At 58.4% G+C, this 26,611-nt stretch overlaps 12 protein-coding genes across 12 annotated transcripts; 6 read left to right on the forward strand and 6 right to left on the reverse strand.

Annotated features, from left to right (window-relative positions):
* Nucleotides 1-51: 51 nt before the first annotated feature.
* On the reverse strand, nucleotides 52-1,235 carry EHS24_007355 (uncharacterized protein; the record flags this gene model as incomplete). Its single annotated transcript, XM_028622726.1, has 5 exons — nucleotides 52-493; nucleotides 529-804; nucleotides 848-1,043; nucleotides 1,087-1,140; nucleotides 1,178-1,235. 5 exons carry the CDS (start codon nucleotides 1,233-1,235, stop codon nucleotides 52-54), a joined length of 1,026 nt encoding a protein of 341 aa, XP_028476619.1.
* Nucleotides 1,236-2,430: 1,195 nt separating this feature from the next.
* Nucleotides 2,431-4,326, reverse strand: EHS24_007356 (uncharacterized protein; the record flags this gene model as incomplete). The annotated part of the gene is made up of 5 exons (XM_028622727.1): nucleotides 2,431-2,666; nucleotides 2,770-2,885; nucleotides 2,968-3,861; nucleotides 3,918-4,074; nucleotides 4,122-4,326. 5 exons carry the CDS (start codon nucleotides 4,324-4,326, stop codon nucleotides 2,431-2,433), a joined length of 1,608 nt encoding a protein of 535 aa, XP_028476620.1.
* A 2,322-nt stretch (nucleotides 4,327-6,648) lies between these two features.
* Nucleotides 6,649-8,825, reverse strand: EHS24_007357 (uncharacterized protein; the record flags this gene model as incomplete). The annotated part of the gene is made up of 9 exons (XM_028622728.1): nucleotides 6,649-6,755; nucleotides 6,804-7,023; nucleotides 7,082-7,351; nucleotides 7,398-7,470; nucleotides 7,512-7,893; nucleotides 7,933-8,113; nucleotides 8,155-8,619; nucleotides 8,661-8,752; nucleotides 8,789-8,825. The coding sequence occupies 9 exons, from the start codon at nucleotides 8,823-8,825 to the stop codon at nucleotides 6,649-6,651; spliced, it is 1,827 nt and encodes a 608-aa protein (XP_028476621.1).
* Nucleotides 8,826-10,168: 1,343 nt separating this feature from the next.
* On the forward strand, nucleotides 10,169-11,072 carry EHS24_007358 (uncharacterized protein; the record flags this gene model as incomplete). Its single annotated transcript, XM_028622729.1, has 3 exons — nucleotides 10,169-10,214; nucleotides 10,269-10,397; nucleotides 10,453-11,072. The coding sequence occupies 3 exons, from the start codon at nucleotides 10,169-10,171 to the stop codon at nucleotides 11,070-11,072; spliced, it is 795 nt and encodes a 264-aa protein (XP_028476622.1).
* Nucleotides 11,073-11,401: 329 nt separating this feature from the next.
* On the forward strand, nucleotides 11,402-12,326 carry EHS24_007359 (uncharacterized protein; the record flags this gene model as incomplete). The annotated part of the gene is made up of 4 exons (XM_028622730.1): nucleotides 11,402-11,672; nucleotides 11,732-11,803; nucleotides 11,846-12,171; nucleotides 12,228-12,326. 4 exons carry the CDS (start codon nucleotides 11,402-11,404, stop codon nucleotides 12,324-12,326), a joined length of 768 nt encoding a protein of 255 aa, XP_028476623.1.
* Nucleotides 12,327-12,363: 37 nt separating this feature from the next.
* Nucleotides 12,364-13,622, reverse strand: EHS24_007360 (uncharacterized protein; the record flags this gene model as incomplete). The annotated part of the gene is made up of 5 exons (XM_028622731.1): nucleotides 12,364-12,869; nucleotides 12,910-12,935; nucleotides 12,977-13,047; nucleotides 13,091-13,222; nucleotides 13,266-13,622. The coding sequence occupies 5 exons, from the start codon at nucleotides 13,620-13,622 to the stop codon at nucleotides 12,364-12,366; spliced, it is 1,092 nt and encodes a 363-aa protein (XP_028476624.1).
* A 150-nt stretch (nucleotides 13,623-13,772) lies between these two features.
* Nucleotides 13,773-14,846, forward strand: EHS24_007361 (uncharacterized protein; the record flags this gene model as incomplete). Its single annotated transcript, XM_028622732.1, has 2 exons — nucleotides 13,773-14,188; nucleotides 14,231-14,846. 2 exons carry the CDS (start codon nucleotides 13,773-13,775, stop codon nucleotides 14,844-14,846), a joined length of 1,032 nt encoding a protein of 343 aa, XP_028476625.1.
* A 52-nt stretch (nucleotides 14,847-14,898) lies between these two features.
* On the reverse strand, nucleotides 14,899-16,180 carry EHS24_007362 (uncharacterized protein; the record flags this gene model as incomplete). Its single annotated transcript, XM_028622733.1, has 2 exons — nucleotides 14,899-15,936; nucleotides 15,980-16,180. The coding sequence occupies 2 exons, from the start codon at nucleotides 16,178-16,180 to the stop codon at nucleotides 14,899-14,901; spliced, it is 1,239 nt and encodes a 412-aa protein (XP_028476626.1).
* A 226-nt stretch (nucleotides 16,181-16,406) lies between these two features.
* Nucleotides 16,407-17,848, reverse strand: EHS24_007363 (uncharacterized protein; the record flags this gene model as incomplete). Its single annotated transcript, XM_028622734.1, has 2 exons — nucleotides 16,407-16,928; nucleotides 16,964-17,848. 2 exons carry the CDS (start codon nucleotides 17,846-17,848, stop codon nucleotides 16,407-16,409), a joined length of 1,407 nt encoding a protein of 468 aa, XP_028476627.1.
* A 1,654-nt stretch (nucleotides 17,849-19,502) lies between these two features.
* On the forward strand, nucleotides 19,503-22,178 carry EHS24_007364 (uncharacterized protein; the record flags this gene model as incomplete). Its single annotated transcript, XM_028622735.1, has 2 exons — nucleotides 19,503-19,638; nucleotides 19,687-22,178. 2 exons carry the CDS (start codon nucleotides 19,503-19,505, stop codon nucleotides 22,176-22,178), a joined length of 2,628 nt encoding a protein of 875 aa, XP_028476628.1.
* An 828-nt stretch (nucleotides 22,179-23,006) lies between these two features.
* On the forward strand, nucleotides 23,007-25,125 carry EHS24_007365 (uncharacterized protein; the record flags this gene model as incomplete). The annotated part of the gene is made up of 3 exons (XM_028622736.1): nucleotides 23,007-23,364; nucleotides 23,415-23,687; nucleotides 23,732-25,125. The coding sequence occupies 3 exons, from the start codon at nucleotides 23,007-23,009 to the stop codon at nucleotides 25,123-25,125; spliced, it is 2,025 nt and encodes a 674-aa protein (XP_028476629.1).
* A 392-nt stretch (nucleotides 25,126-25,517) lies between these two features.
* Nucleotides 25,518-26,528, forward strand: EHS24_007366 (uncharacterized protein; the record flags this gene model as incomplete). The annotated part of the gene is made up of 2 exons (XM_028622737.1): nucleotides 25,518-25,765; nucleotides 25,820-26,528. 2 exons carry the CDS (start codon nucleotides 25,518-25,520, stop codon nucleotides 26,526-26,528), a joined length of 957 nt encoding a protein of 318 aa, XP_028476630.1.
* Between the last annotated feature and the right edge of the window lie 83 nt (nucleotides 26,529-26,611).

The raw sequence follows: 26,611 nt of genomic DNA on the forward strand, positions 1-26,611 counted from the left end.
CGCCCAAGGTTGAACATGTGCGCTGTCCATGTTTCCTTTCCTTATCTCGCATCACATGGCGCGACCAACTGCCATGGAGGCGAGCTCAAGCTCGGTGGTTGGCATGGTGTTGGGACGTCCATTGATGATGACGGCCGCGGGGCTAGCTTCAATAAGGGTGGTGTTGGCACGAGGGCGGGGGGCATCAGTGGTGCCAAGTGCCGTGATGTTGTCCTTCGTAGTGCCGCGGAGAATTCCCGTGAGCTTGCGGCGCCTGTACTTGGGTTCAGTCTGCTGCTGCTCGGCGAGACTGGGACGGGGACCACGCCCGCGACCAATGGAGGAGAACCACTTGGCAAGCTTGTTGTCCTTGTTGTCGTCCTTGTTGTGTTCCTTGTTGTCCTTGTTGTCTTCCTTGTTGTCCTCCTTGTTGTCCTGGTTGGGCTTGTCATCATCCTCGCTGTCGGAAAAGTGGGGCTGGGGCTCCTCGACGATGCAGAGAGGAGACCGCGACCTGTAGTCAGCTCTGGGGTAATGGCTGCGACTTACGGTTCAAATCCGGGGGTCAAGTCGTCCAGCTTCGCGAAGGGATCGGCAGCATACTTGATGAAGCACTCCCTCTTCTTCTTGATAGTGGCTGGGCTATGCGGGATATTGTTCTCCTTGCCAACGGAAATCCAGGGGCTCAGCGTGGACGGAGTAGGGGGCAAGTTGTGGGACGACGTGGAGCGGATGCCATGAGTGATCACAGCAGTGCGTGGCACAAAGCCTACGGCGCCAGTCGAAATAGTGAGGGGCTGGGGTTGCTGGTTGCGGAGACGAGAGCTATAGGGGTCAGAGGGGGGATGGCTTTATGGAAAGCGCTCACCTAAAACTCGAGTCGAAGCGGCGCGTACGCGCCCAGTCTTCACCGTTGATGCCCTTGGTTGCGGTGTTGGTAGAACCAGTGTCCGTGTAAGAGTCGGGGAAAGTCATCCTTGGGGCCCTCGTGCGTACTTTGAAAGAGCCGTATTGTCCCTGTCCCATAGGGCGGGACGGGGGGTTCTGAGAAGGGCCATTGACTCCTGGACGGGTGTCAGAAAAGAAGAACACTGTCTATTCACTCACCCCTCATGTCGAGACGTGCCAGGGGGTCTGGGCCGAGATCCTCATAGGGAATGACTTGGAGTAAGCGGTGGTGTTACTGTGGGGCACGTACGTTCTTCCTGGTCATCGGTCGTCGACCTCGAAGACTTGTTGCGGCGGTGGTCGACCATGGCTGCTATGTTTGGTAAGGATTGACAAAAGTGTCAAGTTGAGGATAGCCATCAATGCATTATTCAGTCGCGCAAGAGAACCATCACTGTATGACTTTGTTGCCGGCAGTGTTTTTTTTTTCGACTACGTCAATGTTTGTGCTTGGAGAAATGGGGTGGTCGCGAATGTGTTTTGTTGACGGAAGGAATGTGAACGCAAGCACCTTGGTCTGTTGATGGCACAAAGGTACATACTGATGGCGGGTCCGTTGTTGATCTAGGGGGTACATCCCTGTCTGTTTGAGATATAATATGGTGCTCATTGTTGGTAGAGGCTACAGCTCGGTCATTTGATGCACGCTAGGGAGGGAAAAAAGACAATAAATATGAAAAAAATGAACCTGTCAACAGCTCTGACTCTAACAGGGGGCTCTGCAGCGAGTGATCCTTCCTTAGTAGTAGTTTTTATGGATAAAAAAGGCAGGGGAGATGTAGTTTGTGCTTCTCTAGGACATTTAAGAACGCTTGTGATATTAATGTTGTGGAGGTGGGTTATTTAACAAGGGCACAATTGTCGGTACTGTTTTGCGCATCACGGTAGATACCCGTCTCCGCCCTCCTAGGAAAAGGCCTTCAAACGCATAAACATACCAAGCACCTACTACCCCAAGACGTTACCATCTGGTCCGCTTCCCTCGAAACATAGGCAACTGCCGCGAAGGTATGACAGCAAATGTAGCTGGCCAGGTCGGTCAGATATCATGTTCAAATGCAGGCACAATTGATAGGAAAGAAGCAAAACGTATCATCCACAGACCCCAAGAGAAGGCAAGAGGCCAGAAAGCTATGCAGAGGCCCGGCCCATCGGCTGCCAATGGAAAGGAGGATGAATGCATGGCCAAGTTGCCAAGGGGCGCGCATGGTCACGCCGATGACGCTCGACGCCGAATCAATGTCACGTGATGAGGGGAGAGGCAGCGGGAGTAAGATTGTCACGTGTCGCGTGGGTAATCCACCACCGCTGTGTGGCACTCGCACCACCTTCCACACAATCTCCGCGGCATGCATGTTGACGGGGGTATCACAATCCAGGTTCCACGGTCTGCGATATGCTCATTCGTTCAAAAGCGTTCATATAAAGGATCACTTTTCACATGTCAAGTACTTGAACACCTCAGCCTTAAACCGTATCTGCACCACGAATTAATTTGCATGTTTAGGCGTCGTCCTCGTCGGTGACAACAGTCTTTTTGAAGTCGCGCGCAGGAACTTCGCGCTCAAACAGAATGTCGAGCTCGCGGTAGGTGCGGCCACGCATTTCTGGGAGGCGGAAGTAGCACCAGACGGTCATAACCGTGTTGGTACCGGCCCAGAGAAGCGCAGAGCGCGACTTCAGGTTCCAGGCGGTGGGGTTGACCATGTAGGTGTTAAGAATACCGCAGACGATGTTTCCTGTTCTGTCAGCGTCATGCAAGGATTGAAAGTCATTTGTAAGTAGATACACAAAGGGCATATCCAGCTTGGTAACGACCGTAGAGTGGAGAGGGCAACGTACCGAGGTTGTAGGTCATGCGCGCGAGTCCGACCGACTTGGCGCGAAGACGGGTGGCAGATGTCTCACCAACGACGCAGTAAGCCAAGGGACCGACGGTGAAGTCGTATGTAAAGACGCTGAGAGAAAACGTGTCAGCTGGCATGTAAAGAGAAATGAAGGTTTAGAGGCAGAGTGATGGTGGGATGGATAGAAACTCACAAGATCATAATGAGGGCAGCCTGGCCCCAACGAATGTTCTGGTTGTGGTCTGCAGCAAATCCAAGGCCACCGATAATGTAGATGATGACACCCATGACGATCATGCCGCCAATGAAGAAGGGACGACGACCACCGAAAGTGAGGGCAATCCACGAAAGACAGGTACCGGCAAAGGCCATGAAGGTAATGCCGAGGTTGACCTGGAAGGTGTTGTTCGTGCTCATGCCAGCCTGCTGGAGGAAGTAGACAGGTGAACCGGCAAAGACCATTCCACAAAGAACCTGGCAGAGCCAGCCAAGGCACGCAATCTCGGTACGGCGGCGGTCGGTGCGCTTGAAGCAGTCGGCGAACGAGCCCTGGGTGTTGTTGTCGATCTCCAGCTGGTTGGTGCGGACCATCATGGCAACAGTCTGGGCAGGGTCGACGGTGTCACCCTTCCGGGCAAGACGCTGGACAACCCGCTTAGCGTCCTCGAGGCGGCCTTTGCGAACCAGGAACCATGGCGACTCCGGGGCAAGCGTAATGGCGATAAAGAGAGGAATCGGCCAGACCCACTGGATGGCGAAGGCAATCTTGTAGGCCCACTCACTCTCAATATCGAGGACGCGGTAAAGGATACCGGCAGCGAGGATCTGACCGATAATCCAACACAGGTTGACATAAGTCGTCAGATAGCCACGGAGAGCGACAGGTGTGACGTCTGAGGCGTAGGACACGGCAGAGGACGAGAAGGCACCCCACGGGAGACCGCAAAGGAACTCTCCGGCGAAGAGGACCTCGATGGAAGGTGCGAAGAAGACGATGAAGATGCAACCAACAAGGAAGACGAGACCGGCCTGGAGGGTGCGCTTGTAACCCCAGCGGTCCTGGCAATAAGAGGCAAGAGTAATACCGCTGCAAGGTGTGTAAGCACTAGCGACGGTCGAGATGTAGCGCAGCGGTTCACTCACAAGAGACACCCAATGTTGGGTGCTTGGCCGATCGCGGTCTGCCAAGCAGCCGACAGCTGGTATCCGTTCTCCTCGTCGATAAAGGTTCCAAACTTCTGGCGGAACTGGGGGAGACCAATGACATTACCGAGCACTGCTGTGTCGTAGCCCTCCATAACTGTGGGGAGTCAGTTCGCAGCAAGGGCAGAGCTAGAAACGACTCACTGATACAGCAGGAAATGCAGAACGACCAGAAGACGGCTGCGGGGTAGGTCTTGAGGCCCTCGATCACACCCATCGCGCGTTCCTTGTCTTCAGCGATGATGGCATCGCTACGGATGTGGCTCCACTCGTCGTGGCCAGCAGCCGACTCGATGTGAGTGGCGTGGGCCTTCTCGTCGAACTTCTCGTCGATCTCGGGGACAGTCATGTTGGGCGAAGTGTCGTGAGCAGTTGTAGATTGACTGTGCCGGGGTAGATGGGTGAGATCGACGTGCAGACTAGGCGTTATATAAGGGAAGAGGGCTGCCCCCTCATGTGCCTCTGGGGTATGGGGTCGAATGCGGAGCCAGCCGCGCTGAGTTGACGCGCAGTCGCAAACTCCCTCGCCCTTCGACGCCGCGACACCGGTGCTCCTGTGTCCGAGCGGGGACCCAGAAGCCTACCACACGAGCTCCAGTGGCCAGCTGCCGGCTATGCCGTCGCCTCGGTGCCCGGGCCGTGTGGGGGTGAAGCTCGACAGGAAGAAAGCGCTGTCAATACGGGACGGAGTTGCAGTGTGCCTTGCTCAGCTGCTAGTGGAGAACATGGACGGGATGGACACGAGGTCGACAAAACTCCCTGATTCGAGTGGCTTGGCATGTAAAACTGCCCACCGTTCCAGCCTTTGGGCAGTCGGCGGCAGGCCGGGGGTTTCGGAGCGCCACACCGAGCCTCCGTGATCTCGGTGCACTCCGAGCCATGTGGCCTATTCGTCGGTCTTTCAGCAACAACAAGCAATGTTGTCGGACGAGTCGGCCTGTCGCCGACCTCACCTCGCTTGTTCTCAGACACAATCAGCATGGAGCTCGGCTACGCAGTGCCCCACGCCAAGATCAAAACACGGAAAGCAATGTTGCGGTCATCGATGGTGATATTCTTGGCTTACGGACATTTCGATTAAGGCCCGAACAACGCTGCCATTGGTACATTGACCGGAGGGTCATGTGATCATGTGAGGCGGGTGCGCAGCGACTGGAGCTTCGGTTGCTGGAGAAGTCTGTGGATCTGTGGGGAGACACGCAGACACATGCCCACTAAATTCACTCATCAGCTGCCACACATACCGCACTAAGTCACCGATCCCCGACTCACACTTGCCGATTACAGGTGGCTGCACATCGTGGATGACTGCGGCTGGGGTAATACTTGCGTGCCGCTCTGCACGCGCAAGGTCGGAGATGACGGGGCATGCTCCGAGCTGGGTAGAGGCCCAAAGCAATGTGCGACACAACCCCATGCGAGCTCGCACAATTGGGCAGGTCTTCTTCTCGGCCGGCCGGTTCGGTGCAGCGCCGATGTGCAACTTGGGCTGCGTGTCGAGCAACTGCGGGGATGCGGGACTACGGGCGGTTGAAAACGGCAGGTCGCGGCCCCACGAAACAGCCAGGGACGCCGGGTTTCACTAAACGGACAAGGTTTACCCACCTTTCATCGCTTGTCGAATACTAGCCGCTGTCCAAACGTGTGCCAACGACACCGACTCTTGCTCAAACACACATCTGCATCATACACTGTGGTGTGCATGAGACTCCAGCACTGGGCTGGAGGACGTACCAACCCTCGTTCATCGAAGGACAAGAGCTGATTCTCCAAGTTGTCCGTTCGATTCGCGCCGAGGTCGAAGATCGACAACTGCAAAGGGTCGAGAGGGAGCCACATGCGCAGCACATCGTCAGCCGTGTGGGTACAGAGCAATGGCGCACTCGGTAAACAGGTGCCAGCAGGTACGACACGGAGAATCCTGCGTGATGGACGAGGGGACTCTTGGCGCACTATTCGGTCCTTGGCAGGGGGCGTTGGGTACGCATGAGAGATTGGACACGGCACGAGAAGCGGTGAGAGTGCCGAGTGGAGAGGGGTACAAGAGTGGTAAGCGGAAGTGTGGTGGTGACAATCAGTGGTGCGATGGTACAGCGTTGCAGGTGGATGGCAGACTGGGTGTCCTTTGCTAGTAACACACATCCTGAGCGACGCACTGCTGGTATTTATACATTACGGTCAGTCGACTCACTGTCGGAGCCGAAGCATGGCAAGGAAGGGTGCACAGCAAGGCACACATGGTGGAGCCATAAATATGCGGGTCGCTGACTGGCATGGATTAACTCGAAGCGAGGCGGGTAGCGAACGTCGCGTGGCGTGACGTTAACAGAGCACCTTCAAGTGTCGGTCAAGGTGCGCCAACGGCCGATATTCACAGTTGCATGGGACATTGTCATTTGGCCACCCCAGGATCTGTTTAAGTATCATTTCGACAGCATGCGAGAAGCTAGGGAGAAGGCGACCCGAGCGCCGGAAGCACGACCAATTTAGGACATTCACGGCATGCGCCGACCTCCTCAATAATCTCCAGCGAACCAGACGTCTTGATCAGTAGCATTGACCGATCTCAGGTTTCCATTTATACAGGTATAACAAGCGATGGCTACATGTGTGCCGGTATTTCTCGGTCCCTACCGAAGCCCCCCTGCGCCCGGGCCGACCTTGAGGTGTTCTACAGGCGAGCCTTGGGTACGCTGTATGGCGCTTTCTGGGCGGCCCACATTGCTTGGACCATCTGCTTGACGTCCTTCTTCACAATCTTGCCAGCTGCGTTGCGAGCTAGAATAGTGTCAGTCTCTGAACACGTGTTGTTCTCTCATTACCCACGGAAAGACTTGGTGATTACCACAATGACTGGCACAGCGGCGCGACGCAGTCGAGGCTCCACGTGGGCGATAATGTCCTTTGGAGTCGCAGACGCGCCAGGAGCAAGCTGAACGGCAACACCCACCAACTCGCCGAGCACATCGTCCGGAACAGGGACAGCTGCTGCGTGGGCGATACGGTCGTCCAGGTGGAGGGCATTCTCGACCTCGGCAGAGGCAATCTGTTCCCTCAGTTAGTCATCAACCAGCAACTAGCATATTTTATGGACGGTGGCTTACGTTTTCGCCGCCACGGATGATAATGTCTTTGTAGCGGTCCCTGATGTAGATCCAGCCGTCGTTGTCGATAACGGCCATGTCACCCGTGTGGTACCAGCCCTCAGGGTCGAGGGCCTCCTTGGTCGCCTTTGGGTTGTCGAGGTAGCATACCATGTTGTTGCTGCCTCGGTACTCGATGATGCCGAGTTCGTTCGGCCCGAGTGGCCGGCGTGTTTCAGGATCCACAATGCGGACATCACCGATGGCAAAGGCCATGCCAATAGAGTCGGGCTGGTGAGTTAGTGTGGGCACGGCCCCCTCAGGCCTGTCAACGTACTCGGTCGATGTAGTCTTGGCCTACGACACCCGCCAGGAGACCGTTCGTCTCGGTCATGCCGTAGCCGTGAGTTCTGAGGAGTCAGCCACACGTCTATGGTGCGTTTGAACTCACATGCCTGCCTCTGGCCAGCGCCGATGCACGTCCCCGGCAAGCCGCTTTGCGGGTGGAGCACCGCCATACGATATCGAGTTGATCTTGTAGTCCTTGGGGAGAAGCGGTGACTGGAGCAAGGCGGTCACGATGGCGGGAACGCCGCCAATGATGGTTACTCCCTCCGCCTCCATGACCTTGACGGCAGTCGGAACGTCCCACTTGCGCATGAAAACAATCTTGAAGCCGTTGCACATGGCCCGGACCAGCCAACTCAGGCATCCCGTGACATGGAAGAGTGGAACGGGGACAAGCATGACTTCTTGGGGCCCGCTCTTGGGTTTGGCACCAGCGAGGGCAGTCTCAAGGCTGGCACCCCGGCGAAGGGCGGCTCGAGCAGCCACTGAAAGTGTCAGTGGTCAAAAATGGAACGTGCGCTTACAAAGCTTGGTGGACACCTGGTGGCTGAGGGCTGCACGCTGCGTGACCATGACGGCCTTTGGCTTGTTGGTCGTGCCAGAGGTAAACAAGATGAGGCCTACGCTTTCGGGGTTCAGACGTTCCAGCCCAAGGCCCTGCTGTACCTCCTGGACAGTCCGTTGCGATGGGTGGGGATCCAGTTTCTGGCACAGGTCAGCAACAAACCCTGAAGACTTTGGCTCACCTTGACGGTAGCCTTGGATGCATGTGGCAAACGGTCGAAACCTGACCAGCAATACACCTGCCCAACTCCCCTCGCCATGAGTTCGGCGCCCAGAGGACCCAAGGTACGCGCAAGGCGACCGTCCACCAACACGATGGCAGGTTTAGTGTCGCCGAGGCAGCCGAGCTGCATGTCGCCGTGGAGAGTGGAGTTGACCAAGATGGGAGCTCCACCGAGGAGGTGCACGGCCATGAACGACACGACCCACTCGATCGAGTTAAGTCCGCCAATAGCGACTCGCGTTCCGACTCCCACACCTTGCTCGCGCAACCAGGCTGCGAGAACAACTGCACGCTTGTAGGTGTCGCCGTATGTGATGTGTTCCCGGTCGTTTTCCTCGCCGTCTGCAGCGGGCGATGAGAGGAACTCGCGCGCAGCAGACTTGTGGAACACGTCGTCGAGGAAAGAGCGGAAGGTCTTTGGCGCCTTTCACGTCAGCTCATTTGCAAAAGGGCCTCTCAGCTCACGTTTTTCCATACTCGCATGACGTTGCCGTCAAAGGCCATGGTTTCCGTCTCGAAAAACGAGCCGGAGCCCGGTTCGCAGAGTAGCTTGTCGCCTGGGAATTAGCCTGGCCGGCCGCTGAGGGACGTACATTCAGCAACGGTCAGCTGCTTCGCTGATGGCGCCATGGTGGTGACAGATGTGTTGTCCATTGAGAGGTTACAAGTCGGCAAGATGGCATCGGTGATGGGGGTTTAAGCTTGGGTAGTTATCGTGTCAGTGGTGACCTCGTCTCAAACAAACCGAACGCCGAGAGTGACACAACGGCCGCTTTACTCTGTCGGAGATCTGCGATGGTTTACTTCTGGTGTCCGTGTCCGCGGGTCCGCGGTGTACGATGTCTCCAAATGGGGGCAGGTGGCACCTGTCAGTGGTGCACGAGGTCGGGTGGGCATTGTCAAGATCAGATGCAGTGGGGATCGTCCGCGATGTCGAGGTGGGCATTAACAGCGTTGAAGGATACGAGTAGTCGCGGCTCAATTTAGAACCATGAAGTAATCAAGTGCATCAAGTCACGTGACCCATGTTCGCCACCTATAACATGTAGTCCTCACTGATCACTGATGACGAGAGCACGGCACACATGGTATGCAGTCTGAGGAACGACACGCGGGCTGCCAAGCGTCCGACCTGTGCAGCTCAATGGCCGAGAGCCTGTGCTCGAGAGCGGCTGTTGGAGATCCCAACGGTCCCGGCTTTCAGACGCCATTTTGCTGTGCATGGATCGAGGCACCGCCCATTTCGTCGTCTGTGGCCCTGTGGTCGTTTCATTTTGGTCTCACCTGCATGATCTCAACTGACAGACCCCGCTGTTCTTTGTGTTTGCCAAACACACACACCTCTCTCAGACTGAAATACGGTGCTGAACGTATACCAAGTGGCCCAGTGTACCAGTGTCTTGGTTGAGATGACAAGGCGCCTTCTGTTGAGGACGAATACATACGCGGTAGCCCCTCGTTGTCGGCCACCCGTTGTACCAGCCCGATGGGACACCCACGCAAGCCCCGGACTTGGCAGACTGGGGCTACCCGTCATGAAACATATCATAGAAGTCCATTCCGTCGGCTCTCTGGATCTCTGGATCTGTGAATCTCTGATCTCTGAGCCAGTCGGTAGGCATTACTGATGGTGTGCCTCGCCCCCCTGTGCCATTTGCTCCGAGAACTAACGGCCCGCGGTACCACCGTTTGTGTGTTTGCCTCATTCCGCCGCCCCGGCGATGCAAATGTGTGCCAAATTGCTATGCAACAAGGGTTGTATTACGAGTTCCTGCCAAGGCAACGACTCTATTAGGCGTGACCGCAAAAGTCGGGTGCTATACATTTCGCACGGCTCGTAGTGTGGGTACTTTGTGGCAGGCAGCACTGTTGCACAGCAAGTGCAACCCCGAGAACCATGTCCAGCAGGTATAAGATGCCCTCCCTCTTCTCCCCCCAGGCATTCAGCATTCGCATTCATCGACACCGTCACCATGTTCGTTCGCCTTTCCAGCGCCACGGCAGCACTTGTCCTTCTGGGTCAGTCACAGACACTGGGAACGTTCATTGCCCCTCGATACTGACCATTCCCAGCCTCAGTCATCGCCACACCTCTGCCTTCCCGGGAGCACATTGCTGTCCGTGACGAAACAGAGAAGGCATCGGCCGGGATTGTTCCAATCTGGGGCGAGAACGGGCCGCAGCCCCAAGATGTCAAGCAGAGTGAGTAGTTGTACGCGCTATAAGTAGTCCCCTGGTGATGCTAACAGGCCTCTAGCTAGTATTGGAGACTGCTGGATCGACGCAACCATGGTAGCCATTGCTGGTGTCTCGTCCAAGTGGATGGAAGCCATCTTCTACGGCCAGCAAAACCGATACGCGTCACAGTGCGTTGTCGAGCTCACTGGTCCTCAGGGACACAATTGGTTCACCACAGTCAACTACGAGGATGTCAACTCTAAGACGCTCAATGGCGGTGACGCTTCGTTGGCCGGCGAGTACTGGTGGCCTGGTGCGATCGAGGTTGCCATGTTGCAAGCGCCGAACCTGAATCGCACCATTGAGGGCGGGTGGCCCAATGTCGCTCTCCAGATGCTCACTGGAGTGGAGGCAGTCATGGAGACAGACCCAGCCCGTTGGTGGGGAATTATCTCAAACTGCGATCGGTCACCCATTGTCGTGAGCACTGGCGAGAATGTCAAGACGCTTGTCGGCGCCCACGCCTACGCCGTCACTGCCTGGGGGAAGTCGGAAGACGGGATCTTGTACGTCGAGCTGCACAATCCATGGGGTATCACTCGTCGGTATGTGTATGACGACATTATCGACGACCTCATTGGCGCTTATCACCTTGTCAACTTTGACTACTGGGTGGACGACGAGACGGCAAGGAAGTAGAGCAAGTTTAATATGTACAACCTTGGTGTTCCGACTTTTGTCTGTAGAAACGAACACAATGCATTGGATCAGGAGGAGGGTACTGTGCCCCCTTCACTATACTTGCCGCTAGCTTCGATGTTCCTCTGTCACTCGCGCACGGTCTCACTCTCGGCTACTGCTCAATTACACAATCACCTTTGGCCGCGAAAATGTTGTTGGGCGGGACAGTTGCGGAATGTGCCTTTGGTGTGGGAATCTGGCCTCGTCGTGACGTTGCCGTAGCCGACATTGAAGTGATCAGTGATGATCTCTCACAAAATCTCATTTACTCACTCGTTCTCCCCGTGATGCGGTACGAGAAGCTGGCAGTTTCCCGTCCACGTCCAGACGTATGGATGCTCACCCTCAACTCGCCACCAGACAACCGCTTCACGGTCCGCGTCCTGGCGGAACTGTCGGCGGGGCTGGACCAGGTCGAAGGAGAATGGCGACTGGCCAACAAAGGCAGAGAGCCATCCAAGAAGAGCGGCGGTGCGATAGTCATCGCTAGTGCGCTGGCCAAGTTCTTCTCCAACGGCTACGAGCCGGATATCGTCCATGGCCCAGGGTTCATTACCGGTGAGTCCCATTCAAATACACGGGTGGTGGCGTAGGCGCTATTTTGCTGATAAGATCAGATACCGCCTATCCACCACTGTACCGCGTGCTGTCGTTCCCACTAGTTACAATCGCAGCAATCGAGGGTCATGGTTTGTGCAGTGCAATGATGGAAGCCTCGGCTGACCTCTCAGCGTTCGCGGGTGGCTGCCTCCTGGCTATGTGCTGCGACTTTCGTATCATGGGAACCGGCAAGGCCTGGATCTCGATGAACGAGGTGTTCGCCGGCATGCCGCTGAGCTACGCGGTGGCTGCCATTGTGTCAACTCGTGTAGACAAGCGCCTGTATCGAGACATCACACTGGGAAAGAGATGGACGGCCTATGAAGCCCGCGATGTGGGAATCATCGACGAGGTGGTGGACAACAGTGTCGACAGCCGGGCCGTTATCGACCGTGCGGTCGCGTTGGGCGAGGAGAAGGCCCCGTTGGTGGCAAGCGGCGCGTGGGATTCAATAAAGGTGAGTGATGTGGGCCGAGAAGCCGCTGACCTCATAAGCACGGGATATGGCGCCAGATCAGCGAGCATGGGGAGAGCGGCAAGCTGCCTCTCAACCCAGAGGAGCAGGCAAAACGGTTCTGGGGCAAGATGGAGAAAAAGAAGGCATACTTGTAATCAAAATGCACTTCTGGACTCTACAAAATCTCGTACTCTAGGCTTCCTCTGTGAGACCGTAGCGCCAAAGCCACTCGGCTGTACGGCGCACCATCTCTTGGCTCACAATGTGGCCCGCGTCAGGTTGGACGTAACGCTCTGCAGCCTTTGCCTCTTGGGCAATCTCCAGCCACCTGTCGTCTCCCAGCGTCCATGGCAAGACGGCATCAAGACCGCCATGGATAGCGAGGATACACTTGCCCGCATATGTGCCAGGGGGGCTTGGCGTGTTAAAGAATCTCTCCACCACGGGCGGAACGTGGCTCGGTGGTGAGTTTGGCGGGAGCTCGCGGTTGAGCAGCTTCCTACCCAGCGTCTCAGAGGGGAGGGAGCAGATGGGGACACCGATACGGATACGGTCATCCTCGCGCAGCAGTCGCCATGCGACGTGTCCTCCCATGCTGAACCCTGCGACCATGTATTCGACTACTTGGCGGTCCCCAGAGGGGAAGAGATGCCCTTCAAGGAACTCCATGAGGAAATGGTGGTCCTGCTTTGCGCCAGCTAGATTGTTAGTTGCAGACACTCTCCAAACTACACTCACTCAAACCCATCGCCATGTCGATGCCGCTGGGGTCAATATGAGACGCACTCTGCCTTTTGACACTCACAAACGGTAGGCGTTGGTCTCAAACGACACTTTGGTGCGGACACGTCGCCTGTCGCCGTGGTTGCGCTGGTCCTGGAGCCGTCAGAAGGAGAAGAGTGCAAACGTTTATACTCACAAGCGTCACGACAATCACATCACGCGTCCTCTTTCGCCCACCGACCGTGTCCAGCCGGTTCGCCTCTCCAATGAGCCCAGAAGCCATCGGCCACATGTCACGGGCCTTGTTTGCCCAGCCATGCGACAGGATCTGCGTGTGTGAGCTTTATGGGCAGTACAGTAGAGTCTCTTACAATGACGGCGATAGGACGCGTGCTGCCTGCGATCTCTTCCAGACCAAAGATGTGGAGGTCCATGTCGATGAGGTGGATCATCTTCTGGCTGGATTGTGGGTAACCAATGTTGAGAATGTCCCAGTCCATTCGGTGAGCGGCGTCCATGGTGCTGACGCGGGGGCTGTCTGTTGCTTGTTGCTCTGGCATGGTGATGTTGTTGAAAGATGAGAGAGAGAAAGAGTACAACACCAAGATTGTCGTCATGATGTACCCATTGTGTCCTCTGTGCCCCATGTCATGCACACCGGCCGCGTCGTTTGCCGGAGTCCAGGTCGGTCCTCGAGGCGCGAGGGCCCCGCGCCTCGCGTCGGACATGGCCGTGTGAAGGAGGGAGCGGAGGCATTTGAACAACGGATACAATATTACGTCATCAACGACACGGACACTTGGACCGGTGACTAACGACACATTTGGGTGCGACGTGAGGCCTCTTGACGTCTCTTTGACCCAGTCACTCTCGGCATCATGGCTCTCAACCGCCTTGGAACAGTCGTCAAGCTCTCCACTCCGTGGAAAGGAGTCGGACCGTTCATCTATGCCAACCACCACGTCGACAAGTATCCAAAGGGCAACGGCCGGATGGGCCCCGATCCCAAGCTGCTCAAGGGCCGCAAGATTGGTCAGGACATGTCCGGCGAGTCTGGCACGGGGTGGAACATGTACATGTCCACTGGACCTATCCCGGGCTTCCCAGCACACCCGCACCGCGGCTTCGAGACGGTATCTCTTCTTCGATCTGGAATTGTCGACCACGCAGACTCGACGGGCGCGGGCGCACGCTATGGCGCCGGCGACGTGCAGTGGGTGACTGCTGGAGCCGGTGTGCGGCACTCGGAGATGTTGCCTTTGATTCACGACGACAAGCCCAACACCATGGAGCTGTGAGTGTGGGGTCGCAGCTTCACGCAGCTGACACGCACCAGGTATCAGCTCTGGCTCAACCTGCCAAAGAAGAGCAAGTTTGCACCACCTCAGTTCTGCATGCTCTGGAACGAGAACGTGCCCATTGCCAAGCGGGGCGGCGCATCCATCCGAGTCATTGCTGGCAAATATGAGGACGTGACTCCCCCCAACCCTCCCCGTGCAAGCTACGCTAGCGAGTCCAGCTCAGACCTGGCCATCTGGCTCGTCGAGCTTGAGGCTGGAGCAACCGTGACACTCCCTGGCGCCAACGATCCCAAGACCCTGCGCACCCTGTATGTCCATGGCGACGACGCAAAGGTCACTATTGGAGGAGCATCGGTTGAGAGCGAGTATGGACTCGAGGTCACCAAGCCGACTGACCCAATGGAGATCAAGGCCGACACAACGTCTCGCATCCTCGTGCTCCAGGCCACCGAGATTGGCGAGCCCGTGGTGATCAAGGGCCCATTTGTCATGAACACTGAAGACGAGATCAAGGACGCGTACCGTGACTACAAGGCGACGCACTTTGGGTGGGAGAAGCACTGGGATCGCCAGGACCCCGTCTATCCAAAGGACACGCCGAGGTTTGCCGACTTTGGGGACGGTAACAAGGTCTATCCGCCCACCAAGTAGTGCAGGAGAGTGTGTATTATTCATAGCTGTAGCCGCATCATTTGAAACCATCCTACTTGCGCTCCTTGAGCAGTTCCCCCAGACCATGGAGGAGGTCCGCCTTGAGGTCCTCGACCCCCTCGACGCCAATGCTGACCCGCAGCAGCCGTGGGTCAACTGTACTGTCCGACATGGCGCGCCACTCAATCAAGCTCTCGACGCCGCCCAAACTCGTCGCATGAGCAAACAGCTCGAGCTTGGATGGGAGTCGCTTGGCCGTGTCAGAGTCCGGCAGCCAAATGGCAAACACGGGTCCGTAGCCGTTTGGCATCTGCTTTTGGAGCCATGAGCCCGGCTGGCTGGCTTCTGGCTGGAGACTGGCGTGCTGGATGCGCTCCACGAGAGCCGCGACGGGCGAGTTGGGCTCCTTTCGTTGCTCCTCCAACCAGCGGACAATCTCCGTCGCGCTCTCGCTTTGCTGCTTGACGCGCAACTCGAGGGTGCGCACCGAACGGAGCCCCAGCCATCCCTCCAGCGAGCCCATGACGCTGCCCAAGAACACCCGGTCGGATCTGAGCTGGTTGATCCACTCGTCGCCGCGCTTGGGGTTGAAGGCCAGGACACCACACAGGAGGTCCGAGTGGCCGCCGAGGTACTTTGTGCCCGAGTGCATGACCACATCGGCGCCAAAGTCCAAGGGTCGCTGGAGGGGAGGCGGGCCAAATGTCGCGTCCACAGTGAGGTATGCGCCGGCCTTGCGAGCCTTCTCGGCATAGAATGCAAGGTCACGAGCCTCGCCGGTGGGGTTGAGTGGTGTCTCGACGTGGATCACATCTCCAGGCTGCAGTTCCTCGATCGCACAGTCAAGAGGCAGCTGCTTAAGTCCTGTAAGCCGGGAGAGTAGCTGGATGACACCGTGGCATCCGTGGTATCCGTCACCGATGGCAATGCGCTTTGGGTTCAGGAACACGAGCATGGCATGGAAGGCGGCCAAGCCAGACGTGTACGTGAGCGCCTCGCCACCGAGGATCGAGGTGTAGACCGCCTCAAGGCGAGTGGTGTTGGGGCCCGAGACGCGCGAGTAGATATGAGAGTCGCGGGGGGCCAAGGGCTTAACGGGGAGTCAGCAAACACATCTATAACCGTCCTCTCACGTCCACGTTTCCCAGGGTTACGAGCTCTTCTGGGTCAGAGCTGTACCGAAACGTGCTTGACACATGGAGTGCTGGAGCGACGGCACGGTGGGCTGAGATACCGTCATCGGCGTGCACGCTGCGTGATGCCAGCGACAGGTGCGGCGGACTGAGGCGGTCGGCGGCATCCTTTGACTGTATGCTGGGAGTACTACCGGCCATGACAAAAGAGTCCAGTTGGATGAGTGGATGGACGAGAAGCTCAGACTGAGTCATGGATCGGTCATAAACCAGGCCAGCAACCTCGTTTAGGTGGCTTCTCGGCTACACGCGGCTAAAGCACGTCATTGCCCACCCTGTTAATGAACTCTTCCCGTCCACCTGTGGCACCACTCCATTGTCCCATACAACCGACAAGTCCTTCTCATCTCTGTCTATCTCTCTCATTTTAAATCTTGCTCTTCACCTTGTCCCAGTCGCCCGCAGCCAGCGTTGTGAAGAAGCGCCAGAGGGCCTCGGCGGCCTCCTCGGGCGCCTCCTGAGGGAGGAGATGCCCGGCCTTCATGACACGCTCGTTACGAGTACGCGGCGCGCGGCCGGCAATCTCCTGCGCGAGCTTCTCGCCTCCCATCCAGTCTTCGTTACCAGCCATCAGGAAGCCGGCGGGGACAGTGATCTCGTACAGCTTGTCCCAGCCGCGGATCGAGCCGTTTGGGTCGGAAAAGACGGCGGCTTCGGCCCAGGTCGGCGTCGCGAGCGTGACCTCGCCGTCGGGGTTGGACGGATCCACAGGCACGAGGTGGTGCGAGAGCCAGGTGTCAAACACTTCATCGTGCCATGTTGCAAACAGCGGGTTCTTGCGCATGGCCGCAGCGTCCTTCATGGAGGGCCAGTTGGAGCGACGTTTGATAGCTGCGTGCACGATTGGGTAATCGGCCTTGATGTTCAACGACATGATCGCGGCATTGCACTAACCTTTAGCTGGGCCGGGAGCGGGGGACGCACCATTGGCTCAATGAGGAAGAGGGAAGAAAAGACATCGGGGCGGGTGACGCTGGCCTGGACGAGACCGTTGCCGCCGTACGAGTGGCCGACAGCAACGAGGTTTGGCGTCTTGGGAGCCTTGCCCTCCTCGTGCCATCCCAGCTGCCACTGGTGCGTGTTGGTGGAGCTGTATGCGGGCAAGATGTGGGTCGCAAAGTTGAGCATCTCGCGTCCCCAGTCTGCCCAGGCGTAGCGGCTGGACAGGACGCCGGCGTTGAGATCCACCGACACGCCGTGGTGGGTGTCGTCCAGGAACCACATGTCGTTGATCACCACATTAGTCGCACGTGAGAGGGGCTCGCCAGTGCCAAACACAGCGCCGAGAGCCTGGGGGTCGTTGGCAACCACGCGGCGGGCGATGGGGAACCAAGTCTCCTTGTTCAGACCGTTGGCGTGGGCAAAGAGCAACGTCAGACCGCCGGGCACCTGCACATCGCGCCTCCATCGCTCAGCGGCAAGCCACTGGGCCGGCTGGTCGCCCTTACTGGCTTCGTCGAGCTTCCACTCGTTGCATGCCAGGCGCTCGCTGACACACTTGAGCTTTTCGCTTTGCACACGCGCACCGCGCTCCTCCTTGCTCTCGGTCGCGGGGACAGCTCCAAAGGGCGTCGAGAGTCGAGAATAGTCACCTTTACTGCCGTCGAGCTGCTTAGGCCACGCCGCTGGAGATGCGTGTACTGTTCTTGTGTATCCTGGAGGAGGCGGAGGGAGGTCTGGGCGGGGTGGGTGCTGTGGCGCCTGGGCAGTGGGCGGTCGAAGAAAGTCTAGGTACGGAACATAGGGCGTCTGCGGCGAAGGGAACTGCGATGCTTTGGTGTAGGGTGGGAAAGCGTCGACGCGGGGCATCGTGGAGGGTGGTCGCCGTCTAGACGGAAAGGCTGCTCGAGAATAAGTAGACGTATTGTGTTGACGAGAGGAGATGGATGAGATGGATGTGACGGACGACGACAAGAGGCCATGTCGTCAAAGCCGGTTCCCCCAAGTAACCGGGCGGGCATCCCCGAATACCGGAGCAGCAATCCCACCGGCCGAACGACCGGCCGGTGCGTCAGTCTCCACCATAAGCAAAAGCATATGCACCTTGACATGTGTTCATGTGTCCTCATGTGCATAGGTACATCAGCATGCGAGGCTCATGGCTGTACTGAAAGCGCCCGTATACACCGGGATAAATCGGTGTGGGACTCGGTGCAACCATTCCGCGATCCGCACTGTTTCGCGTTGTGTGCAGATCGGAAACGATTAAAGACCTGTTACACACAAACAGATGCGCGGCAGCAACCCGGGGCCTCTGCGGATCTGCAGCCTGCGGGGTCTATCACCAGCACGATCGGCATCATGTTTGCGCGTCTGGCCAGCTCTGTCGGGACCTGTGGATAGACTGCCCGGCCTCTCCCTACAGGCCACAGGCCACAGGACCTGACACGACACCCTGCACGCCAACGTCTCTGTGAATACTGCACAGAACAACCAGATGGGCAGATGGCACGCACAGCCCAGGACCTGACGCTGCGATGAATGGGCATGAGGCTGCTGTAAGCTATTCAGCTTCAGCTGGCCAGAGCTGGCCATGCGCCATACAACCTCCATACAGCACGTTGCCGCGGTTCTTTTAAGTTGTCAAACGTGGCCCATTTCCTGCCCAATTGCCCAAAACACGGGACTGACCCTTTGGTTATGGGTTCCGGCATGCCTCAAGACGGCGTTACGGCACGGTCCGATTGCCACAACATCGCCAGTGTTTGTGCTCTTGTCCGCTGCACGACGTGTGAAGGAGTGTGTAGAGGCGTCGCGTCCTGCCCAGAACCTGGTTGATGAAGTAGGGGAGGAGCTTCCTGACACCCGAGACGGCACGCGTCGTGCAGAGATTGCCCAGCGTGAGGGCTGTTGTTTGTGGTCGTGGCTTCCGAACAGCTCTGGCCGTTGGTGGTGGTGAGCCTCAGGCGCCAGCCCTTTCTGACCTGAAACGGTGTTCTCCCTGTTCCTCTGCCGGCAAACCGGGTGGCTGCGGGTTTGTTTGGATCCTTGTCAACGTTATTGCTCTCATCATCCGCTGGTCACTCTTGCCTCTCCCGCCATGCTTTGCTTCTCCTTTTGTCTCGCCAGACCCAAAGGCCCAACAAGGCCATGTTTGCTGCTGGCCTGCTGGCCCGCTCGACGCTGTCGCGTGATGTGCGGCCCCGTTGCTGTTCTGCAACCTTGCGGTGTCTGTTTGGGCTGACATGCTCTGGCATTCCAAGCCAACCCTCCTGGTCTTACAGTAGTGTAGGTCTTTGTCCCTTCCCGCCAGCCCCTCGTCGTCAAGTCTTGAGCGCGATTACCCTGTGCCAGTCAGTCACCACATAACGACAGATACAGGTGGCGGCCCAGCAGTGGCGCAGATGCTCAGAAGCATGGCCAACAAGCAGATGAGCAACATCAGAGGACAGACAACACTGGCAAAGTCTCATCCATCCACTCCCCCATCTCCTCTTTCCAAGACGATTGAACCACAGCAGCGATGGGACTGCTTCAACGACGCAGCATCCACGCAGGCGCCGATGGCCCTGTCCCCCAGACTCCCGGTCGCCAACGCGCCCGCAAAGGCAGCGTTCCTTCCCAGCTCGGAGTACCGGGCATGCCAGACGATGCTATCCGTACGTGATATGCCTGCGCCAGCGCGTCGTTTCTAACCTCCATCACAGAGAAACGCAAGTCCTTTGTGAACATCTTTCGAGGTCTGCGCAAAGATGACATGCCGCCGCCACCCGTCCCGTCCCTCCCTATCGGCCCTGCGCCAGTCTCGATTCTCCGCACGACGTCGTCGTTTGCCGACGGCGGCGGACCTGCAGTGTCGAGAACGAGCCTGTCAATGCCGGGCAGCCCGCCGCGTCCACCTCGCCCGCTTCCAGGCGTAGGGGTATGCTCGACCCTCCCGCCACCGCGACCATCGTTCTCCCAGCCCCAGCGCGCATATGGGCACTCGCCGGCCAGTTCGTATAGCTCGATGATAAGCTCTGCCAGCGGCGGTCGGCGTCCCCTGCTGAACATATCGGCGCCTATTCCCGGCCTAGGAGACGTTCCGCCACTGCCAACCACAAGTGCGGTGTTCAGTAGGGAGCGTGGTGGCGTCTCTCCCACTACTTCCCATGACAATATGGCTGCCAACCGTCGCACACTCCCGGCTCTGCCAACTGCGTCAATTGAGAACACTTTGGGTCATGCGCGCACCGACTCTGTCACGACGAATGACTCGTCAGATCAACCACCGCACTCCAGGCGGCGTATCCACTCGCACCTCCAGGACCGGCTGAGCAACGGCTATGGAGGGGAGATGTCCCCCAGCCCATCGATGCCATCCACTCTTGCGAAGCCACCCACTCCCGCGGTGGCCTCAGCACCGGCGCCAGAGCGCCAAAGCACTGGCGAGCAGGACTTCATCTTTGACGCCCGCGTAGCTGCAATGTTGAGTGACCCGCCTCTTCCACCAACGACCACACCATTCACCCGTATCAAGGCCACAGACCCTGGCACGGACGTGTTCACGACGGTCCCAGCCTCCCCACTGTCCAACGTCCCCCCTCCTGGTCGTCAGCAGTCACGCCTGCGGATGTATGCCAACACCCACTCACCTGTTCCATCGCGACCGTCGTCCGTTGTCGACAACTCGGAGATGAGGATCCTGCCACCAGGCGCACTGTTGTCGCGTGGAGAATCGCTCGGAGTGTCCAACCGCGCGGCGTACCCTCGAGCCCCTAAATTCGTTGCCGATGGCCCCCGCCCAGACTCGTTGCTGAGTACCGCCAGCTGGGCTTCTGCAGCATCGGGTCCGCGGCTTCAGGCACATGATGGTGTCCGCGTCCACCGTGCGGGATCCATGTCCGACTCGATCATGGGCTCGGTGTCGGAATCCATTTCGGGCTCGATCTCGGGCGGCGACTCGTCCATGGACGACTCTGTCGAAGACCTCCGGACGGTCGAGGATTGCGGACCCATGCTTCCTATCCGTGTTGGTGCGGATCCACGCAACTCGTTGATTGTCATCCACCCTCAGGACCCCATTACCCCCAAGTCGCACCAGTTCCCTCCCTCGGCATTACTGGCACCCCCTTCCAGCTTTGCAGACGGCACCCCTGGATCCATCTATTCGAACACTTCGGCTTCTTCTTCCAACACGGACCTTCATGACAGCGCCAACTCACGAACCCCTACCGCTTCGCGTATCAAGCTGATGCGTTCGCCATCGGCCACACGTGAAATCGATACCCTGCGCACACGCAATTCACTGCTCGAGGTGACCAATGCGCGTCTAGAGGCCGACCTCAAGAAGGCGCGATCTGACGTCAGCCTGCGTCCCGGAAACGCGTCCATCTACTCGTCGGCGCGCCCTGGTACCAAGCGCGACTCGGCGAGCACTACAAAGACGGCGACGGCCAACAAGCGCGACTCTGCTCTCACCATCCGCGACGACGGAGCAGGCATCTATTCACAGATGAATGCTGGCGGTGGTCGTTCGCAAGCCGACCTTGCGGTCCCTGCCCTGCTGTCAGAGATTGAGTTGCTGAAGAGGAGCGGCGCGCAACTGCAAGCCGAACTCCAGGCAGTCAGGTCCCAGGTTTCGCTGCTGTTCCCGCCAACGCCTGCTGAGATGGCCGAACAGGAGGCACGCGATCCCAGCGGCGGTCTGTCGAGCCCGGGACGCATGAGCACCGACGCGAAACCGGACCGCAACCCCTTCCGTGCAAGCAAGCACGGCGGCGTGCAGAGCGGCCTGGTCACCCCGACACTGTCATCGACGTCTGCTGTGGGCATGGGGTCGCCGTCGTCCAGCAGTTCACGTTCGCACTCGGCCGCCTCGACCGCCTCCACACCCCTGACGCCACAGATGAGCACGCAGTGGGCACAGGTCCAGACTGGGCCTGGCAGCACCGTCAAGCTGGCCAGCTACGACAAGTACACGACCATACCACCGGCCCACTTTACGTCCATCCCCCCCACGCTCGCTCCCGTGCCCGCCACGCGCGCCACTGTGCCCGTGCACCATCCCCAGCCGCGCCCGATGAGCGCATTCAGCGCCAGGAGCATCAACACGCTTAGCTCCAGGACACCCCCTCCCCGTCCTCCGAGGCGTGTTTCGCGTATGCCCGCTGTGCCGGCAGCCAACATCAACATCAGCACGAGCGTCAGAGCTGCATAGACATTTGAGTCGTCGTCGTCTTCAGAGTTGTAGGTAGCCCGCCCCCAAGTATAATATGTAATGCTTAAGAAGGATCGGCCGCGTAGCCTTAAATTCGGAGGAAATTCACTGATAAATCATCTGCGGATGTGAAAGCCGAAAGCCCGTGCAAACAGCACACTCTGACGCGCACATATGGGCCGTGGCGTGTCGAGTGAGATCCTTGTAGCTGCGGAAGACGCGCCAGGTGTTACAACCAACCCCAACCCGCTCTGCCAAGAGCGTTTGGTTGCCGTGTTCTTTTCCCTGGTTGGTCGTTTTTAGCCACGGTTTGCGGTCGCGCTGTGGGGTCAAGCCTCCTGAAACCGCGCCACTTCGTTTCGGCGACGGTGGCGTCCTGAGTGGGTGCCATCATGTTGCGTCTCTCGGTGGTGGTCTCATGACCTTCATCGTCTGTGCCTACGTCTGTGTACGCCTGGGCGGCCCGGCGGTCCGCAGGATGCGTCTGTTCTCTTCTACCACTTCTGATCCGCTGAGGAAGACCGAGTAGAACAATGCGTGCCGGGCCGCCCGCCCCCGTCAACCTTACGTTTTACGTTTTGTTGGGTTCGTAAAACGAATCGTCTTTATGACACCATGTCAGGACGTTTCCAGCAGTGCGCCGGTGCATAAGTGGTCCCTAAGGTTTGGACACTGTGTCAGTGCGGGCGCACCTCTGTCCAGCGACGGGCCGTTCGATCAACTACCCCATCGGTGTTCTGTTACGAACGGGGCGACATGCAGGTCACGATGTACTTAAAGCGCGGTCGCCAGAAGCCTGCTCAAGCACGGCACTAACCCCCTCCCCAAATGATCTTCACTCGCTGGGCCTTGGCCGCCTTGGCCTTTGTTGGCAGCGCAGCTGCGACTCTCACTGCGACCGAGACGACCACGACGATCACACTTCAGAATGAACGTATGAAGTTTGTGCTCACCAAGTCGACCGGTTACATGACGACTGTGACCCTCGACAGCGTCAACCTCCTCGGTACCAGCGTGTCGAGCTCCACTGCCGTTGGACCCTACGTCGACGCCATGTTCACCCCGGACCAGACGCTCCTCACCCTCGGCAGCGCGGCGAACCACACGATGATCACCGGCACCGACTCGCAGGGCGTCAAGTGGGGCGGCATGGTCCTGTCGCTGCCCAATGCAGATGGCGTCAGCGGTGTGTGTTACTGAAAGGAGGTGGTGAACCGCCACTGACATGAAAAACAGGCGCCACCCTCCAGCAGTACTGGTTCTTGCGCGAGGGCGAGACCAGCCTGCACGGTTTCAGCCGCATTGCCTACAGCGGCTCCGTCTCCAACCTTGCGACTCTTACCCAGATCCGTACGCTGTTCCGCCCTCACGGCACCTTCTGGACGCACATGAGCGCCTCGGAGGACTTTTACGCCCCCGAGCCCACACCCGACCCCGCCGTTGCTGCCGCGGACCTCGGTACCGCCACTTTGGTGCAGGACACCACTTGGTACCTCGGTGCTCGTAGTGGTACGTCTAATGTTGTCCACGAAACAGTCGCTAAATATATCCAGCCGACCCATGGGTGACCCAGGTGTCCGACTACTTTACCAAGTACTCGATGACCGACACGTACCGTGACCACGACGTCCACGGCCTGTACGCCGACGGCACCCAGACTCCGAGCAACGTCACCCTCGGCGCGTGGATGATCTACAACACCAAAGACACGTTCTACGGCGGCCCTACTTACTCTGACCTTACTGTCGACGGCCTTCTCTACAACATCATGATGTCCAACCACCACGGCAACACGTGCCCCAACATCACCTCGGGCTTTGACCGCACTTGGGGTCCCAGCATCTACTACTTCAACAAGGGCGCCGCGGGCCAGTCGGTCAGCACCGGTCTGAACGCTCTCCGCAAGGACGCTGCCCAGTACGCCACCACCACCTACAACGCCCAGTTCTACGACGACATCGCTTCGTATGTCAGCGGTTACGTGCCCACGTCGGGCCGTGGCAACTGGAGCACGACCATCAAGCTTCCGACCGGTGCCTCGAACACCATCGCCATTCTCTCGGCCCCCGGATACGACTTCCAGGACAACGCATACGACACCAAGGCATACCAGTACTGGGCCAACGTGTCTTCCACTGGAGCTGTCGAGATTGACCGTGTCAAGGCCGGCACGTACCGTCTCACCTGCTACGCGTCGGGCATTTTCGGCGACTTTGTTTACGCCAAGAACATCACCATCACTGCTGGCAAGAAGACCACTACGCCTACCATCACCTGGACGGCCGAGTCTGCGGGAACCGAGCTGTGGCGCATTGGTACCCCGGACAAGTCTGCCGGCGAGTTCAAGCACGGTTACGCCCGTGACACCACCCGCTCGGACAACATTCCCGAGTACCGCCTGTACTGGGGCGCCCACGACTTTGTCAGTGACTTCCCCAACGGTGTCAGCTACACCATCGGCACCAGCACCCCGGCCAACGACTTCAACTATGTTCACTGGAGTGTCTTTGGCGGCAGCTACACTCGCCCTTCGCTCGTGTCGACCACGGCGGTCAGCAACTGGACCGTCAACTTTGACCTCACTGCCGCCCAGATCCAGTCGATGACCACCGCCACCCTGACCATCCAGTTTGCGGCCGTCAGCGGCGAGTCTGGAAACGAGGACGTCGGTACCCGCAAGTACTCGAGCCTGCCGTACAACGTCGCCATCAACGGCTACCAGCTTGACACGTTCAAGGCCCCTTACTGGCACTCGTCGTCGTGCGCCATCCGCAGCGGCATCATCTGCTTTGGCGTGCGCAACAAGTGGACCTTCCCCGTGTCCAAGCTCAGCTCGTCCGCTACCAACAAGCTTGTCCTCAGCATGCCCAACAACCCCACCGAGGGCGGCGTCACCATCTCGAGTCTGTCGGTCATGTACGACGCCCTCCGTCTCGAGGTCGCCTAAGGCGCCACGAGCCGGGCGCCACGCGCTGGTCGCGACGAGGTGGTCACTTTCAGCAGACTTGCATGCAATTTCATTTGTGCCATCTCATATCATACTCTGGGGCCAGTCCACCAGGAGCGCCATACATATGCAATGTTGTAAACAAACAACGCCCTGGGTCCTTTGATCCTTTGGGTTCGGGTTGCAATGCCACTGTCCTTTCATTTAGCTTCTGACGTCATGGTTGATTAGAATATTATTGTAATCACCCCGCCAATCAATCCGTGTGCCGTATTTGTCAGCCCAAAAGTCGCCGATCCCTGATCACCAGATCGCCGCCTAGTTTAAAAGGTGATCTCGCATCGGTCTCCAACCTCCTTCAATCACCTTCACACCCACTTTCTACCAAGCCAATGAGCTCTACACCGCCAGAACAATCACCAGCGCCAGAAGCACGCGTCTCGCGCAAGCTCACCAAGGCCGTCGCCGGCTTTGAGACGGCCGAGGGCGCCGGGTCTCGCGTCAAGCGATCGATCGGCACGCCGGGGCTGTGGAACCTGTCCCCCTTCCTCATCCTCGACTATGCGCGCGTCCGCCCCGGCGAGGGGTTCCCAGACCACCCGCACCGCGGCATGTCGACACTGACATACTTGCTGGAAGGGTGAGTGTTTGCCTTGTGGGGTTTCGTGGAGCATAGCTGACACACACACGCTAGACAGATGCAGCACGAGGACTTTACGGGACACGTCGGCGCGCTGCGTCCCGGCGACGTGCAGTTTATGACTGCCGGCCGCGGGATCGTGCACAGCGAGATGCCGGCGTTCGACGAGGACCGGCCCGTAGACGCGGTGGTGCTGCAGCTGTGGATCGACCTGCCGGCCGCCAAGAAGATGGTCAAGCCGCACTACCAGGAGAAGAAGGCCAGCCAGCTGGGGCACGCGACGTTTGACGGCGGCAGCGTCGCCATTGTGTCTGGCGAGTCGCATGGCTCCGTCGGCCCCGTGCGTCCCGTGGCGGGTACGTGCTGGTTTATGGATTTCCGCCTGCTGCCCGGAGGCCAGGTGTGGCAGCCGCTGCCGGAGGGATGGACGGCGTTTGTCTACGTCCTCACGGGCACGCTCGCGGTTGGCGATGGGGATAAAGTGATCGAGCCGCACTACACTGCCGTGTTCTCGTCGGACAAGGGCGAGAACGGCGTCCTGCTGCGGAAACCCTCGGGCAAGCAGGAGACGCGCTTCGTCCTCGTCGCTGGCGAGCCACTGAACCAGCCCGTCATCCAGCAGGGACCCTTCGTTACGACGTCCAAAGAGGCAGCGGTCCAGGCCCTGCGCGACTACGATGGATACCGGAATGGGTTTGAGAAGGCGCGGGGGTGGTCGAGCACAATCGGAAACCCAGGTCGCCGTCCGGCCAAGAAGCGTTAAGGGGCGGTTCTTGGTGCAGAAGCACTGCGAGGCGGTTCTCGTACATTAGAGTCTTATTCATCCATGTATCATATCATATAAAA

Source organism: Apiotrichum porosum (genome assembly GCF_003942205.1).
Source record: "Apiotrichum porosum strain DSM 27194 chromosome Unknown scaffold_5, whole genome shotgun sequence".
NCBI classification, from domain to species: Eukaryota; Fungi; Basidiomycota; class Tremellomycetes; order Trichosporonales; family Trichosporonaceae; genus Apiotrichum; species Apiotrichum porosum.